Raw genomic sequence first — 19,110 nt, forward strand, 5'->3', positions numbered from 1 at the left:
CTTTAGCCTATTGCAAAGAAGGTGTTTTTCTTTTGGTTTCCAGTAGGTGGCATCTAAGCATTTTGGATCCTTGCTTTATATAAAGCCTAAATAATGCCTTTTTAGTTTTCTGGTAGATATTTAATCACGCTCGCTACCCTCAGTTTCAGTCCCTGTCAATGTCAGCGACAGTTTTGGTAGCATTAGCTCAAATACCGGTGGGGCTCCGCAGTATTTTATCTTAGAGAATATGGTGAGGGGAGGCCTCTGGTTGGAGGATGGGGTTGTTGTAGCTCAGCCTTGCGTTTTGCAACTGGAGCTAGTAATAATCAGCTATTGCTTCTCTGCTATTCATGCTTTACTTTATGCCCTGATCTATGGACTTTGCCTCTGCTTGGAGCTCACAGATCTCTCAGGCAGGGATGTTCAGGGAACCCGCCACAACTTCTCTCTCCTCCTCCTCCTGCAGGGAGCTCCTACTGTAAGAGGCAGCTTCTTTGTACCTCCCAATCTACCACCAGACTCCTGCAGTTCTGACATCTGGTAGCTCTTATGTGCATATCCCTGGCTCAGACATGCTTGTGTGCACGTTGGGTGTTATTTGTTGAGTTTTAGATGTTCAACTTATTGTTATTTAAAGGGTAGAGATCTGGGGACATCTCTCACTCTGCCATGCTTCTGATGTCACACACCAATAATTAAGTTCTTTAACTTAATCATACTTGCCAAGTCCCTTTTGCCATGTAAGATAACATATTCACAGATTCTGGAGATTAGGATGTGGACAACTTTGGGGAGGCCATTATTTTGTTTAGTATTTTACAACTAATTTTTAAAATTTCTGGCTTATAGTGACAATAGAAATCAGACTCTTAATCTATTTTATTACTACTTTTTAAATTCTCTATAGACAATGAAATCATTTATTGTCTGTAATACCTGGAGAATTGGCACTTCCACTGCCTCCTTTTGGCACCCAGTGCTCATAATTAAGCATTACTTTCTTGAACTCATTTAGAGTTTATACTCTTTGGTAGCTAATGAACTTTATACCTTTACAACTTTTTACAATCTTAGTATTTGGGAATTTGGGATGCCGACTCATTCCTCAAGATTTAACAAATTATCATATCATTGGTTTTCTGACTGCAGAAGCTCAATTCTTTAGCATAAATTCTTTTGGTAAAGCCAATTGCCAGTCCATTGCTTTAATCATACAAGTTTCTTTTTTTCAGAGTATCTCCTGCATCTTCATTTCATTCCATTCTTTATATAGCCAGCCCATATTTTAATAGAGCATGAGAAAATATTTTGTGAGGTGTTGACACAAGATGAAGGAAGAGAGAGAGGTAGAAAATGATTCTAGGGATATTTTCTAGGATAGTCTCTCAATATGATCTGTCCACATTTCCATCAGAATCACCTACACACTTATTAAATGCAGATTTCAGGGCTTGACTGTAGCATCAATGCTGATGTCAGTGAGAACCTAGAAGTGCTTCATATACATGTTTTATTTTGGAAACAACTCTTCTGGAATATGCTCTCTTCTTCTATGACATAGGAATGTGTTTCTAGAAGGCATCTAAATCATTTGGCAATTGCTTTCCTTGTGATGTTTCTGAACTCCACCTTCACCCCACAGGAAGCCTATGCTATTTTAAACAGATTTGAAGTTGAAGTAACCAAAGAGGAATCAGAAGCAGTTGATACCTTGAGATATTCTTTCAACAAATTGCAGAGCAAAGCTGTAAGTACAAACTTCTTATTTTTTCTTTATAAGTTCTTATTTAATTCTTATCTTATAATGACTTACTTTCTGTCTCCAGAAAAATACATTTCATACTTTTTAAAAACCTAATATATATTATTTTAATAGCTTTATTGAGATATAATGCACATACCATAAAATTTACCATTTCAATGTATACAATTCAGTGATTTTCACTGTATTCATAGAGTTGCACAAACACTATCACTATTTATTGTTAAAACATTTTCATCACCTCCAAAGAAATACCATACCCATTAGCAATTACTCCTTATTTTCCCCCTCACCACAGCCACTGGCAACCAGTAATCTACTTTCTGTCTCTATGTATTTGCCTTTTCTGAACACATTATATAGATAGAATCATACAACACGTAGTCTTTTGCGACTGGCTTCTTTCACTTACCAGAAGGTTTTCAAGGTTTATCTGTATCGTCAAATATACCAATACTTTATTTTCTTCAGGACTAATGACTTTGAGACTTTTTTCATGTACTTATTGGCCATTTGTATATTTTCTTTGGAGAAACGTGAATTTAAATCCTTTGCTTGTTTTAAAAATTTGGTTGTCTATTTTTGAGTTGTAGTAAGAGTTCTTTACATATTCTGGATAAAAGTCCCTTATTAAAGGATTTGCAAATATTTCTTTTTGTCACTCTGTGAGTTGTCTTTTCACTTTCTCAATGCTGTCTCCTGAAGTAAAAAAGTTTTTATTTGGCGAGGTCCAATTTGTCTAATTTTTCTTTCATTGAATTTTTGGTACCATTTCTAGGGAACCGTTGTGTAATCTAGGGCCACGAAGATTTACTACTATGTTTTCTTAAGGGAGTTTTATAATTTTAGCCCTGACATTTAGGTCTCTGATACGTTTTGAGTTAAGTTTTGTATATGTTTTGAATTTTAGGTCCAACAAAAAAAAGCATGTGAATATCCAGTTGTCTCAGTGACATTTCTTGAAAAGATTATCCTTTCACCAATGAATTATCTTGGCACCCTTGTTGAAAATCAGCTGACCATAAATGGAAGGGTTTATTTCTGGACTCTCAATTCTCTTCTCTTGATCTGTATGTCTGTTCCTTTACCAGTACCATATTGTCTTGATTACTGTAGCTTTGTACTGCTTTTTTTTTTTTTAATTGTGGTAAAATACACATAACATAAAATTTATCATCTTAACAATTTTTAAATGTATGTAGTTCAGTAGTGGTAAGTATATTCTCATTGTTGTGCAATCAATCTCCAGAACTTCTTCATCATGTAAAATTGTAACTCTATACCCATTAACTAACAACTCCTCTTTCTCCCTTCCGTCAGCCCCTGTCATTCCACTTGCTCTCTCTATGCATTCGACTACTCTGTGTATCTTAGTGGAATCATACAATATTTGACCTTTTGTGACTGGCATATTTCAGTTAGCATGACGTCTTCACGGTTCATCCATGTTGTAGCCTGTGTCAGAATTTCCTTCCTTGTCAAGTCTGAATAATATTCCATTATTAGTATATACCACATTTCATTTATTCATTCATCTATCAGTGAACACTTGGGTTGCTTTCACCTTTTGGATATTATGAATAATATTGCTATGAACATGGGTATATGACTATCTTTTTGAGTCCCTGCTTTCATTTTTTTTTCTGATATCTACCAGGAATAGAATTCTGGATCATATAGTAATTCTATTTTTAATTTTTTGAGGACTGCCATGTTATTTTCCATTGCTGCTGCACCATTTTACATTCTCACCAACAGAGCACACAGTTCCAATTTTCCCACATCCTTGCCAACACTTGTTTTCTGTTTCCTTGATAATAGGCATCCTAATGGGTGAGGTGGTATCTAATTGTGGTTTAGATTTGCATTTCCCTAATGATACATGATGTTGAGCATCTTTTCATATGCTTATTGACCACTTGTGTATCTTCTTTGGAGAAATGTCTATTCAAGTCATTTATCTATTTTTTAATTGGATTGTTTCTTTGTTGCTGAATTGTAGGAGTTCTTTATATATTCTGGATATTAACATTTTATTACATACATGATTTGCAGTTATTTTCTCTCATTCTGTAGTTGCCTGTTTACTCTGTTGATTGTGTCCTTATAGTCCTTTTTATTTCTGTAAGGTAGGTAGTGATATCCCCTCTTTCATTCTTAATTTTAGTAATTTGAACTCTTTCTCCTTTATTCTTGGTAGCCTAGGTAAAGGTTTCTCAATTTTGTTGATCTTTTCAAAGGTGAAACTTCAGGTTTATTGGATTTTCTCTGTTGTTAGTCTGTTCTCTATATCATTTATTTGTGCCCTGTTTTTTAAATTATGTTTTCCTCTGCTTCTATGGTTTTATTTTGTTCTTTTTTGCCGCGTTTGTTAAGGTGGATGATTAGTTACTGATTTGAGATCTTTTTCCTATTAATGTATGAAATTATAAGTATATATTTCTCCCTAAGCATTTTTAAGTTATTTGGTGTGTGTTTGTGTTTATTAAAATTATTGCGGTGACATTGTTTAATAAAATCAATAGGTTTCAGGTGTACAATTCAATAATATGTCATATGTACATTGCATTGTGCGTTCATCACCCAAAGTGAAATTTCCTTACGCCACTCTCTAAGCATTTTTGAACCAGGTAAATATTTACACACCACAAGTTAAACATGAAAAATGAACTCCAAGGGAGAACACAGATTCTTTAATTCAACTGAAAAATTTTTGTTGAATATTAATTAACAGTGGCTTATCATTTCTTGTTTATGGAAAGATTTGTCCCTGAGATTAAAGCAAGGCATAGTAGCAGGGACACAGAGCTTGAAATTGAGGTCATAACTGTGACTCCATCTTTGCTGTCCCCCAGTTGGGTGATCTTATGCAAGTTAATACCTTTGTTTTTAAATTTCTTCATGGGGTCATTTAGAAATATTTTAGGAATTTTTTATATGCAGTTATGAGGCTCACTTGAGATAATGTATATAAAATATTTTCAATATTCATGTTTATTTATATTCATGTTAAGTGTTGACTAATTGCTTGTTTTGAAAAATGCTTGCTGGTTAGTCAGGAGAGTGACTCTTAGGAAAGAAATGGGGAATCCTCCATTGAGATTTGGTGAAGCCCAGCTTTCTCTTGTTCAATGGAAAAAAACCATGTGAGTTATTCTTTCTTTCCAACTTTTAGTGTTGAAGCCACTAACCTATCCTCTAGTAGAGAGAGATAGTTCAATACTAAAATCACTATTAAGCTTAAAGTAGTATATGTTCTAATCAAGACAGATGCTATCGTTGAGAGCAATTAAGAGCAGGGACCTTAGAACCCCACTGCCAAGTTTTGAATCTTGACCTTCCTTGTACTCGTGCTAGAACCTTGAATAAATTACTTACCCTCTCTATGCCTTAGTTTTCTCACCTGTAAAATGGGTATAATAGTCATATTTGCCACACAGAGTTGTTGTGAAGATTAAATAGGTTAACATACATAAAGAGCCTGGCAGATAGTAAGCATGAATTAGGTGCTAGGTATTATGATTGAAGGTTTAAGCTTTGAAGACCATTGTGGAGGGCATTTGCTATTATTTTTTTATACCCAGAGTAATATCACTTTCTTTCAGGGAATAGCTTCAACCAGTACAATCATGTGAACCTACTAGGGATTGCTAACTGCAGACCTTGGCCTGGCCCTAGAGACAGCAGGTGACGCAGACCGGGCCTGTAGAAGTAATTGTTTCCCTGGCCACAGTGATGGCCTGAAATGGATCAGACAGGAAGCTTTCCTAACTGCAGTTAGAGAAGATGGCTTTGCCTCCTGGGTCATGAACTAGAATGATTTGAATCTCCTGTTGGTACATTTGTGATGTTTATTTTATTTATTTATTTTTTAAACAAACAACATTGCAGAGACATCTTTGTTCATACAGAACATCTGTGGGATAACAGCCTTGCTGGAATAGAATTGTCGTTTTCGTTTAATACATTATTTTCACTCTCATATTGAGTATTCTTTTTTATTCTAGGTTTCTGTACAAGATGAACTAGTTCAAGTGCAGCCACAATTTAAAAGTAATCTGCTAGAGTCTGTGGAAGTTTTTCGTGAGGATGTAATGAATTTTGCAGACGCATATGAGACGGTAATTTAAATATTTGCATGCTGTGTGTTAAAATGTTTGCTGGTATGTTTATATTAAATGAAAGGAATGAACCCTGAGAACTATACTGTGATTCATACATTGTATGTAAGAGGCTGTATTTACATATTCATAGCTATCAAAAAAGAGAATAGCTACTCTTTCAAGCATGTTTTATGGAGTTAGAAGATTTAACTATTAAAAGGAGCAAGAACTTTGAAGATCACGTAAGGAGCAAAGGGTCTGGTTTTGCCCTTTCTCAGGGCCAGAATTCTCATAGTTGAAAATGTTATATAGTTGTTAAAAGGCTCTAAGAAACTATAAATGCTGTAATACCATGGCATTATGCAACTGATTTCTTTTTCACCAACGCTTAGAGAGCTCTTAGAGAAAAGTTTCACTGAAGATAAATAATTAAAGTCATACTTGGTTATCCCCATAAACTACTCATCTTGGTATAATCACTGATAATGGTCGGCCTCCTCGATGTTAAACTCAGAAGTTGGATATATTCCCCTAGAATATTCTTTCTTTTAGTGGTCACCAACGCTTAGAGAGCTCTTAGAGAAAAGGGATCTAGCTTCATAAGACATTTATGCCCTTAGTGCTACTTATATAACACTTTTTTTGACATGTACTAAACTTATCTCTTTTAGTTGGATTAGTCAACATTTTATTGCCCAGTCATTCTATTATACCAAGAATCTGGCCTATTGTTTTGCCCATCCATAATATTCATGATCGTACAGACTATCTGGGGTCCTTTTGGCAACTATTTTGTGGCTCATGCCACCAGAGACTGCCTATTGCTTCTTTCAAATTTTCACCCTATTCGTGTCTCTATTTCCATATTGGGTTGAAGAATTAGTGAAAGGAGGCTATTCTCAGGATAGAATAAATAATTATATCAGTTATTCTGATACACAACCACAGCATCATCATTTATAATCATAAATGAAATGAAACAGAGCTCTGGTGGTACAGACCTCGTACAGGATGAAATTTTGTCACACTTTTTATTAGCTATATCAAGGTCCTTTAAAAATTAATGGAAGATGGAGTGATGCAAATGTTCTAAAATGATTGTGGTCATGGTTACACAACTCCATTACACAAAACCATTGAATTGTACATTTTCTTTTTTCTTTTTTTGAATTGTTCATCTTAAATGACGGATTGTATAATATGTGAATTATATCTTAATACAGCTGTTAGAAAAAATAAATGAAAACTTCATGTATAAGACAAAATTAGACCATTTAAATTAAAAATAATATTTTTTTAAAAGGAAATAATAGATAAACCCAATAAATTAATAAATACATATGATTAGGAATTAAAATGGAGATTGTATTATTTATTACAGGAAGGGCCCATGGTTCCAAATATACCACCTCAAGAAGCTAGCAACAGGCTACAGATATTTCAGGTAAAACTACATTACAGATTTTAATTGTATTCTAATCTGCTAAATAATGTAATTGATTCCTTTTTCTGTGTCCCTCCATGTTCTTTTCCACAGAATCTCTCTGTATTTTTAGATAATAAAACTAATTCTAAGCATCTCATTTGTATGTAAAGTGAGAAATACTTATAGAATAACAAAATATATCAAATAAGATTTTAAATGTTGACAAATGATTTCCCTGTCTTCCCTCTGTATCCACTAATTTTCTTTCTTCTGTATCCATCACTTGAAACTTCTCTGCTCCTTTGTCCTACCTCAGACCTTACAATACTCATTGGATCAGGCCGACCATTCACCATTTTTTCCTACACTCAGGTTGCTGAGCACACCTAGAGAAAAGTCACACACTCATTTGGATGAACGTTTTGCAGATTCATGAATTCCTATGTAAGCTAGCTCTTCAGGAGTATCAGGCAATTTCGTGATTTGTTTCTGTTCTTTCTCCTGTTTCCTGCGGTGGCTGTACGATATGTTCATGTTATCTTTATGTCCCCTATCCTTCTTGCATTCTTAGTCATTAAAAAATATTTATCAGATGCCCGCTATATGACTTGGTCAATAGAAAGGTGATTAAGAAATGATTCTTACCTCTAAGCTGCTAAAACCTGGTAGGGAGGTTATGCTAAGGAGTTCATAGTCTATCCTGAGGGTTGGAGAGCTCTAAGTAGGAAATGATATGGTCAGGTTTGGATCCTTAAAACAATCATATTTTTAAAAGATTTATCTGGCAGTAGTGTGAAGGTGGTTTGGAGCGAGGATGGTTGGACGGATGGGAGTTTCAGTAATACAAGAAATTGTAAAGATTGAGACCAAGCAAGTGGCACTTGGAATAAAGAAAACTGGATAGATATCATGGGTTTAATAGAGACTGGCTGGATAGGCTTGGAGCCTGGATTGGGAGCAAAAAATTAAGATTTACAACTTAGGCAAATAGATGAAAATAGAGGTATTTACTTAATAACAAATATGAGAAAAGGAGTAGATTTGGGATTTTTTTTTGAACAGACGATCTTGTTTTCAAATTTACAGAGGAAACTTAGGATCTGTGATTTGAATTTCAGAGAGATGTGTCCTGCTTCTTGTCCTTGGGGGCCCTTTACTTTGTCCCTTGTCTTTTCTTAGATCAACCTTTTTCTCTACTTTTAACGTTTTACTGTTTATCAAGTCTTTTCAATTAACACTTTTAAAACTGTCTTTCCTTCTTAAAGTACAGTAACAATCTCTGTTCTGTGTCCCCTTCTAGACTTGACTTTTTTCTTTACCCATTTCTAATTTCTTTCTCTGTTTATACTCATTTGATAATTGGGTTATTCACCCCAAGCAAATAAATGGAGGAGTGGAGTTAGTAATTTTGTTCTCATTGCTTTATATGTAAGTTCCATGGATGGTTTAGGCTGGTTCTATGCACCCTTTTGCCAAAAAGGTTCAACAAGTTAGACGGGATCTCTCAAGTTGCAGGTTCTCCTGAGAGTGATGGGAGTAGTTCAGGCTTTTCCCACCATAACCGACTGGAATTTATCATATGGTATCTAACTTTCAAATCAAGTCTTTCCCTTGATTTGAGTATTTTAAAATAGAAAAATCTATACTCGGATAAAAAGAGTTTGGTTCCAGGATCATTGGAACAATCAGGAATTGCTGCTGGTCCTTAGTGGAATAAACTAGTGCAAACTAAGTAGACAAAATAATCTGTCACAGAGCCCAGTGTCTCTGCCTCCTGATTCCAGGGAGGGTAAGTCTAGCCCAGTAACTCTTGTGGATTTTTATTAAGTAGGTTGCATGTGTTGACAAGGGTTTTCCTGGGTTGCAGCAGGCATGAGCCTTTCACTTAAATGTGATGTCCTCAGACAAAAAGTCTAGTTATTGTGAGCATTCTTCTCTCCCCAGAACTATGACAGTCACTTTTGGACTAAAACCAGCTCCTCCCATCACCCTTGCCAGAACTTTTGCTGGACCCTGGGGGAGGCTCTGAAGTCTTTTGTTACCTGAAGTCCTCAGGTTTGGATCTGAAGTCTCAGTGAATGGCTTGCCTCTCTGGAGGAGCCAGGACTAAAACTGACCTACTCACCTGGTGGCTGCCAGTGGAACCCCTCAGTAATAAAAACAAGATATACAATGAGAAGAGATAGTAATGTTGGATGGTGATAAATGCCAAGGACAAAAAATAGCAGGAAGGGACCATAGACTGCTGGGCAGTGTGTATGTGAAGTGGAAGTGAAATTTAAAATAGGTTCTGCAGAGAAGGCCTCCTTGAGAAGGTGATATTTGAGTAGAGACCTAGAGGAGTATGGGAATGAGCCAGGCAGATATCTGGAGGAGCAGCTTTGCAGGCAGAGGGAAGAACAAGTGCAAAGTCCTTGAGTAAGAGCATATGTGAGAAGCAACAAGGGGGTCAGTATGGCTGGAGCAGAATGATCAGGGAGAGAGTAATAGCAGTAAGACCAGAAGATAAGGAGGGGACAGACTGTAGAAGCCTTGCCAGCCTCGGGAAGGGCACTGGCTTTGACTCTGAGTGAGAAGAGTAACATGATCTTATTTGTGTTTTCAGTGAATCACCCTCACTACTGTGTTAAGAATAGATTATTGGTAGTCAAGGGTAGAAGCAGGGGGACTAAGTAGGAGGCTATTGCAATAATCCACATGAGAAGTTATATAACTTGGACTAGAGTGGTGGCGTTGGAGATGAGAAGCAGTTGGAACCTGGGTATATTTTGAAGGTAGACTCACTTCCTTGTCTTTCCCTCAAGAGTTACCAATTCAGTGGTCAGCAACTGGGACTTTAATGTGTCACCCTTTTATCAAGGGAGTGGTCACTTTGTTGAAAAGGTAATGCAGGGTCCATCTCTTGCCTTCTTGTATCTTCTGTTCTACTTATGCCTGGGGGTGTGAGCCAAGCAGGCTGTTTACTATGCATCTGGCTGGATATGTGACTTGGGGTCAGATTTGCAGACCCAACTTGCTGGCCTGTTGATAAAGCTGATATTTTGTTCCTCGTTTGTCTGGCACTGTGGGTCTATTTATATTATTTGGGACCCAAATAGAACAAGGGGCGAGTGATCGGCATCCATTAATAGTCTTCACCACATTAACAAGATTTTAAACGTCATTATTTTAATGCATGCTAACTTTGATGTTTTCATTTCTCCTTTGCTAATGTTCACACAGTCCCATAAACTCTTTGTTCAGTAAGTATATTGAGTAACCACTAAGAAGTATAAAAAGTGCAAAATTTGGTCCTTGCCCTCTAGGAATGAAGAGTTCATTGGAGTTCCTCCAGTGTCTTCTTCACACCTTCTTGATTTGGCTCCTGTAAAATATGCTAATATGTCTGTCAGATCTATGTCGCTATCTGAGCATTTTGATGCCATATATTTTCTAGGGCTGAGAATTTAGGATTCTTACTGATATGTTACACCATTTAAGTAGAGCCCACATATCTAGTTACAGGCGGATTATTTCTATTGGCTTTTGTGCTTTAATTCTTAGCATTCTAACTATAGAAGATTCAAATTCCAATTCAAAAGACATGTGCATTAACTTTGCTGATTTAAACTGTTAAAATGAACTCAAATGGTATTAAAATGGGATCCTTCATTTTATAGACTCTTTATTGCTTATAGAGAAAACAGGGTTGGGTAGACTATGCTAACACTTCACTCATTTGAACCCTGTAGTAGAGATGACCAGTTTAAATTAATGATAAAGCCTGAATTATAGAATTTTTGAAATGCAGTTTTATTACATTCAGACATATTTATAGGAACTTAAACTGTAGGTTTTCTGGGGACCACTTAATTTTATTAAGGAAATAATCTGATATAAAATAGATACTTTTAGAATGCTTGAAATTTAATTTTCCTAAGTGCTTAACTGTTTCTCTAATAGCTTGATATCAGTATAAATTTGCTTCACAAATACTTGCTTCATACATAGTATTAAATAAACTTCAATGTATTCCGATTATAATAAATTCCACTTTAATGGGGAGTGAATTAATTATATTTTACTACAATTCAAAAACCCTTTATAGGCCAATTTTGATGATCTGTGGAGGAAATTTGTTACATATTCATCGGGTGAACAACTTTTTGGATTGCCTGTGACTGACTATGAGGTTTTACACAAAGTCAGGTAAGTTTAGAAATTGTATGTTACATGAAATAATTAAATACTGTCTACTTAAAGAATCATGTCTTCATAAATCCTTTATTATATGGAGAAGGGCCTCCTTTGCAACACTCCTAAAATTTCCCCCTATTCCTGGCTATTCCTGACCCATTGTATACATAGTCTCTATACACAAAAGAAATGTTGTAGAATAGTAGAAAATACATTACAAAAATTCTGGGCATTCATGGCCTATTTTTAGCCTGTGCTTTATTTTTTTTCTTTTCACCATTTTTGAATAATGTTAATGATTGTGCAGAAGCACTGCAGTTTTGGATGACTTTTGTTTATTTAAAGGAATAGCCATCCTCAGCTGTCAATCCCTTCTTGCTGCATTTATGCTAAGTCTTCTTCCCCATTGGGTAGACATAGATTGAAGGCCAAGGAACGTAATTGATTTTTAAACAGTAACAATTTGTTTTAAACAGTGGATCTAGGATTTAAACAAGTATCCTTTAATAGAATTTTAAATATAACTTTCCTCCAGGGCAAAATTAAAACAGCAGTCGTGGTTAGTTAGGATCTTGGCTAAAAAAGAAATATATATATATATATATATATATATATATAGAGAGAGAGAGAGAGAGAGAGAGAGAGAGGGAGGCTTCTTTCAAAGTCACGGCATGAAAATGTCATGACAAAATAGACATGAAATTGTCTGAAGATAAATTAATGCTTCAGCCACTTAGGTTGGATGGTTTGTATTCTTTTTTCTAAAGTAGTCATTCACCAAGCTTAACGCCGTGACCAATTGTGTTAGAATTGCATATGTCTGGTCCTTGCCCCTGACTTACTGAATCAGAATCTCTGGGATTGGGTCTCAGGAAATCTAAATTTTTATAAATTCTCTAGTTAATTCTTTTACATACTCAGTCTGAGACTCGATATATTTTAATGTTCAGTGTTCTAAGAAAAATAATCATTTTTATTTACCATTTAGACCAATGGACCCTTTTTATTTTTTTATATTTTAATTCATGAATAATTTACAGAAGCAATTTTATTAGAAAATTTAGTAGGAACTTAAGTAGTGAAAACTCAAACTTTTACTCCATAATCTCCTGGTTTGAAAATATATATACATGAAATGGAGATTGACCTTTGAATGCTGTCACGCATGAACCTGGAGCATACCCATCCTGTAAAATTTGAAATTCCAGATTTCAAATTCATTTCCATTTGCTTCTAGCTTATAATTACTTTTTTTTCTTGCACTTGCATTGTTAAAACTTAAGACTGTTGAAAACTGAGACATTCATAATTTTGTTGAATGAAAGATTGTCATCTTTGCAGTATAAATATAAAAATCTTTACTTTTAGGGTTGAATGATCAATTCAACAATTTTTTTCATTTCTGTATCATCCATTTCCTTTGAATACACATCTGTCTTCAACATGTGTCTTATTAAGGAATGTATCAAATAAAACTTACATAAACATTATAAATAATGAAAGAACATTGTCATTTATCTTTTTCACAAAATGGTACAGTCTTGGCTCTTGTTGCAAAATATTGCATGGAGAAGCCCTTGCCTCTATTCAAATACATTATTCACTCATAAATTAATGAGTTTAATAAAATTCATCTAGATCATGGTCATCTAAAGACTCATAGTCTGAGATTTCGCTTAGACAATTAGTTTCACTATCAAAATTAGAATCTAGAGTGCTGCCTTCTCTTTTATGTTTAATACTTAGGAAGTACCTTCCTTTGTCAATTTTCTTCCCTGCTGTTTTAGGTAGAAAATGAAAAAATTGATTTCTTAACTATATTAAGTGAAAGCTAAATAAACAAAAAATTAAAAGATTACAAAAATGATATCTCCAGAGCACTTTTTAAATACTTTCTTGAAAGATGATGTTATTCTTTGGGCAGCACAATAAGAAACCTGGAGGATGGTGCAATAGGGATATATTTCATTATTGCATCATCCTTAGAGATTCCATTGTTCTTCCCTTTTCTTATTATTTTAGTCATTTTTAGCACAGTAGGGAATAATCAGTGATTAATAATGAAATAATCCCTTGGATGATGAATTAGCAAAATGAAACAAGAAATGGAAAAACAAGATAACTAGGATTCCAGAATGTGTCTTAGATTTATAAAAAGGGCCAGTATGCTCATTTGGTAATTGAAAAATAAAATGAATTTTACTCCATTAAAAACATAAGCAAATTTTAGCTTTGGTCTCTGCATTACCTGTAATAAAACAGTTGTGAATATCAGTCCTTACAAATGGTTAGCACTACATAAGAAATAAACTCAAAAACTAAAATTGGGTGTATTGGACACTCATACTGTGCTAACAGTTGAGGAATTCCTGGAAGAATTCAAAAACTGCCGAGTGGTCAATTTTTGGTGTTTTACACAGTAAAAAACTTTTGCTTTTCTTAAACCTGGAATCCCATCTTTTATTCTTGCTCTGGATAAAACTCCATTTGGGCACATGAGGGAAAAATTTTAGTAGGAAAGTGATGTTTAATGTCAGACTTAAAAGGCAGATGTTCTCATAAAAATCCAGCTTGCATTTGAAAGAAAAAAATCAAATAAAATCTTAGCTTTAGCTTTCATCTTGTTATGAAGTTTGGTTACATTGTTTGCAATATTTAGTGTGGTAATAATAATCAAACCATTTGTTAATATCAAGTCATTCTATGATTTGGAACATTTGAGAGCTATAAACTTGATATCATTTATGGAGCTTTTATAAAGTCTTTGTTTGGAAACCGATAGGGTTGTAAGCATGTTGGTGTCTATACGATGTTCTACACATAATGTATGAAGTATTTGATTGGATGAATTCTGCTTATCCAATAATGGTATTTATTTTAAAAATATACATTATGTAATGACTTAATTTTTTGATTTCCCAGGAAGGAACTCAATTTGCTGCAGAAGCTGTATGGACTGTATGATACTGTAATGGGCAATATTAGTGGTTATTATGAAATACTTTGGGGAGATGTAGACATTGAAAAAATTAATGCAGAACTGCAGGATTTTCAAAACAGGTGAGTTTCAATGGAATTAAGCTTATCTTTTTATAGTGCTTATCGTCTTAGGATCCTATAGGTATTTCACTAATGAATTTATCCTCTGATAATTGCTATAAATGCATAACGACTTCTTCAAAGAAATGTGCAGATGAAATAAATTTTTCTTTTTTCTTTTTTTTCCTGAAAGATGTCGTAAACTTCCAAAAGGACTTAAAGATTGGCAAGCATTCTTGGATCTGAAAAAAAGAATTGATGATTTCAGCGAGTCATGTCCTCTACTGGAAATGATGACCAATAAAGCAATGAAACAGAGACACTGGGATCGAATCTCTGAGTTAACTGGAACTCCATTTGATGTGGAATCTGATTCTTTTTGTCTTAGAAATATTATGGAAGCACCACTCCTTAAAAATAAGGATGACATTGAGGTACAGTGCACAAGGGTGCCTTTTTTCCACATCCTCAACACTTATTATTTCTTGTATTTGTGACGTTAGCCATTCTAATAAGTGCGAGGTGATATCTCATTGTGGTTTTGATTTGCATTTCCCTGATGATTAGTGATATTGAGCACCTTTTCATGTAAATGTTGGCCATGTGTATGCCTTCTTTGGAAAAATATCTATTCAGATTCTCTGCTTGTTTTTTTTTAATTGGATTATCTATGTTTTTGCTATTGAGTTATATAAGTTTTTTATATATTTTGCATATTAAACCTTTATCTGATTTATGATTTGCAGATATTTTCTCCTACTTGGTAGGCTGCCTTTTCATTTTGTTGATGGTTTCCTTTGCTGTGCAGAAACTTTTTAGATTGATGTAGTTCCACTTGTTTATTTTTGCTTTTGTTGCCTTGGCTTTCGATTTCAAAAATCATTGCTGAAAAATCACTGCCAAGATTACTGTCAAGGAGCTTACCACCTATGTGTGTTGTAGGAATTTTATGGTTTCAGAGCTTATGTTCACATCTTTAATCCATTTTGACTCAATTTTTGTGTATGGTGTAAAGTAATGCTCCAGTTTCATTCTTTTGCATGTGCTGTTCATTATTCCCAATACCATTTATTGAAGAGACTATCCTTTCACTGCCGTTTGTTCCTGGCTCCTTTGTCATAAATTAATTAACCATATATGCATGGGTTTATTTCTGGGCTCTCTATTCTGTTCCATTTGATCTATATGTTTGTTTTTATGCCGATACCATACTTTTTGATTACTATAGCTTTGTAATACAGTTTGCAGTCAGGAAGCATGGTGCCTCCAGCTTTGTTCTTTTTTCTCAAGATTGTTTTGGCTGTATAGGATCTTTTGTGGTTCCATACAAATTTTAGTATTGTTTCTTCTATATCTATGAAACATGACATTGGAATTTTGATAGGGATTGCATTGAATCTGTCGATTGCTTTGGGTAGTGTGGACATTTTAACAATATTTTTCTAATTCATAAACATGGACTATCTATTTATTTGTGTATTCCTCAATTTCTTTTATCAGTGTCTTATTGTTTTCATTGTACAGGTCTTTCACTTTCTAGTTTATTGTTTTTGATGCACTTGTAAATGGCATTGTTTTCATAATTTCTTATTCTGATAGTTTGTTATTAGTGTATAGAAATGCAACTGATTTTTGTATATTGATTTTGTATTCCGAAACTTTACTGAATTCATTGATTAGTTCTACCAGTTTTTTGGTGGAGTCTTTAGGGTTTTCTATATGTAAGATCATGTCATCTGCCAACAGACAAATTTTCTCCTTCCTTTCCAATTTGGATGACTTTATTTCTTTCTTGCCTATTTGCTCTGGCTAGGACTTCCAATACTATGTTGGGAAAAAAAAAATGTTATCTTCATCTTATTCCTGATGTTATAAGAAAAGCTTTCAGTTTTTTACCATTGGGTATGATGTTAGCTGTTTGTCATATATGGCCTTTCTTATGTTGAGGCATGTTCCCTTATAGCCTCTTTACTGAGAGGTTTTTATCGTGAATGAATGTTGAATTCTGTCAGATGCTTTTTCTGCATTTATTGAGGTGATCATATGATTTTTATCCTTTATTGTGTTAATGTGGGGTACCACATTGATTGATTTGTGGATATTAAAACATCCTTGCATCCTTGGAATAAATCACATTTGATCATGGTGTATGATCTTTTTCGTGTATTGATGAATTTGATCTGCTAATATATTGTCGAGGATTTTACACTTATATTCACCAGAGATAGTGGCCTGTAATTTTCTTTTGTGGTATTCTTCTCTGGTTTTTGTATCAGGGTAATGCTGAGCTCATGAAATGAGTTTGGAAGTATTCCCTCTTCTCCTATTTCTTGGAAGAGTTTGAGACGGTTGGTATTAATTCTTCTTTAAATGTTTGGTAGAATTCACCAGTGAAGCCATCTGGTCCTGCCTGGATTTTTTGTTTTTGGGAAGTTCTAATAACTGATCCAATCTTCTTACTAGTGATTGGCCTGTTCATATGTTCTCTTTCTTTAAAATTCAATCTTTGTAGGTAATGTTTCTAGGAACTTATTAATTTCTTCTAGATTGTCGAATTCTTGTGAGTATAATTGTTCATAGTCACCACATATGATCCTTTGTATTTCTATGGTATCAGTTGTAATGTTTCCTCTTTCACTTCTGATTGTGTATATTTGAGTTATCTTTTTTTTTTTTTTTGGTGAGTCTAGCTGAAGGTTTGTCTATCTTGTTTATCTTTTCAAATACCAGCTCTTCATTTTCTTGAACTTTTCTATCATCTTTTTAGTTTCTATTTCATTTATTTCCACTCTGATCTTTGTTATTTTCTTTCTTCTACTAACTTTCGGCTTTGCTCGTTCTTCTGTTTCTACTTCTTTAAAGTGTAAAGTTAGATTGTTAATTTGAGATATGTCTTGTTTCTTAATGTTAACAATTATCATTATGAACTTCAATCTTAGAACTGCTTTTTCTGCATTTCATAACTTTTGGTATGTTGTATGTCCATTTTCATTTGTCTCAAGATATTTTTAAATCTTTCTTTTGATTTCTTCTTTGACCCGTTGGTGGTTCAGTAGCATGTTGTTTAATCTCTACATATTTGTGAGCTTTTGTGTCTTTTTTTTGTAATTGATTTCTAGTTTTATACTTTTATAGTCAGAACAGATGCTTGACATGATTTCAGTCTCCTTAAATTTATTAGAACTTGTTTTGCGGCCTAACATGTACTTTAGCCTGGAAAATGTTTCATGTGCACTGAGAATATGTGTATTCTGTTACATCCATCCATCTATCTATCTGTCTGTCTGTCTGTCTGTCTGTCTATCTATCTTCTATCTATCTATCTATCTATCTATCTATCTATCTATCTATCTATCTATCTATCTTTCATCTTTCTCTCTCTCATCTATCTATAGTTAGTATACAATATTATACTAGTTATATTAGTTTCAAGTGTACAATATAGTGATTTGACATTTTTATACCTTACAATGTGATTACTCCACTAATTCTAGTAATCATCTGTCACCATGCAAACATCACAATATTATTAACTCTATTCCCCTTCACCTTTTTCGCCTATCCTCCCACCCCCTTCCCCTCTGGCAACCATCCCTTTGTTCTCTATTTCTATAGCCTGTTTTGTTTGCTCATTTTTTTTTTTTTTTAGATTTTATAAATACCGTATTGTATTTGTCTTTCTCTGTCTGTCTTATTTCACGTAGCATAACTTTACCCTCTAGGTATATATCACATCTTTATCCATTCATCTATTGATAGACACCTAGATTGCTTCCATATCTTAGCTATTGCAAATAATGCTTCAGTGAATATAAGGATACATATATCTTTTCGAATTATTGTATTTATTTTCCTTTGATAAATACTCAAGAGTGGAATTGCTGGGTCATGTGGTAGATCTATTTTTAGTTTTTAGAGCAATTTCCATACTATTTTTCATAGTGGCTGCACCAATTTGCAGTTCTACCAACAATGCACAAGTGTTCCCTTTTCTCCACATCCTTGGCCATATATGTTATTTGTTGACTTTTTGAGAATAGCCATTCTGATTGGTGTGTGATGTGGTGTCTATTGGAGTTTTTATTCTGTTGCTTTTAAATGGAATGCTCTGCATATGCTCTTAAATCCATCTGATCTAACATGTTGTTTAGGGCCAATGTTTCCTTATTGATATTCTGTCTGGATGGTGTATCCAATGATGAAAGTGGAGTATTAAAGTCCCCTACTGTTATTGTATTGCTGCGTATTTCTTCATTCAGGTCTGTTAATATTTGCTTTACATATTTGGGTGCTCCTGTGTCGAGTGCATAGATATTTACAAATGTTATATCCTCTTGTTGGTTTACCGTGTTATCATTATGTAATGACCTTCTTTGTTTCTCAGTCCAGTCTGTTTTGTCTGATGTAAGTATAGTTAATCCAGATTTCTTTTGGTTCCATTTGCATGGAGTAACTTTCATTCTCTTCGCTTTCAGTTTGTGTGTATTCATTCTATATCTGAAGCGAGTCTCTTATAGGCAGCATATAGATGTGTCTCATTTTATTTTATCCATTCACCAGTGAAGCCATCCATCCCACTTGATCATAGTATACCTATACTCTGTCTTTCTCTCTTTTTCTAA

The 19,110-nt window shown here is 34.3% G+C and overlaps 1 protein-coding gene across 1 annotated transcript in view; it reads left to right on the forward strand.

The window, feature by feature from the left end:
• The window catches only part of DNAH8 (dynein axonemal heavy chain 8), a 339,355-nt gene that overhangs the window by 117,569 nt on the left and 202,676 nt on the right, over positions 1-19,110 (forward strand). The window contains exons 30-35 of the mRNA XM_011354823.2: positions 1,625-1,729; positions 5,752-5,865; positions 7,229-7,291; positions 11,361-11,461; positions 14,372-14,509; positions 14,682-14,922. Of these exons, the coding sequence (XP_011353125.2) occupies positions 1,625-1,729; positions 5,752-5,865; positions 7,229-7,291; positions 11,361-11,461; positions 14,372-14,509; positions 14,682-14,922 (762 nt within the window). The remainder of the gene's footprint in view (positions 1-1,624; positions 1,730-5,751; positions 5,866-7,228; positions 7,292-11,360; positions 11,462-14,371; positions 14,510-14,681; positions 14,923-19,110) is intronic.

This window comes from Pteropus vampyrus, unplaced genomic scaffold, assembly GCF_000151845.1.
Source record: "Pteropus vampyrus isolate Shadow unplaced genomic scaffold, Pvam_2.0 Scaffold18, whole genome shotgun sequence".
In the NCBI taxonomy this organism is placed as follows: Eukaryota; Metazoa; Chordata; class Mammalia; order Chiroptera; family Pteropodidae; genus Pteropus; species Pteropus vampyrus.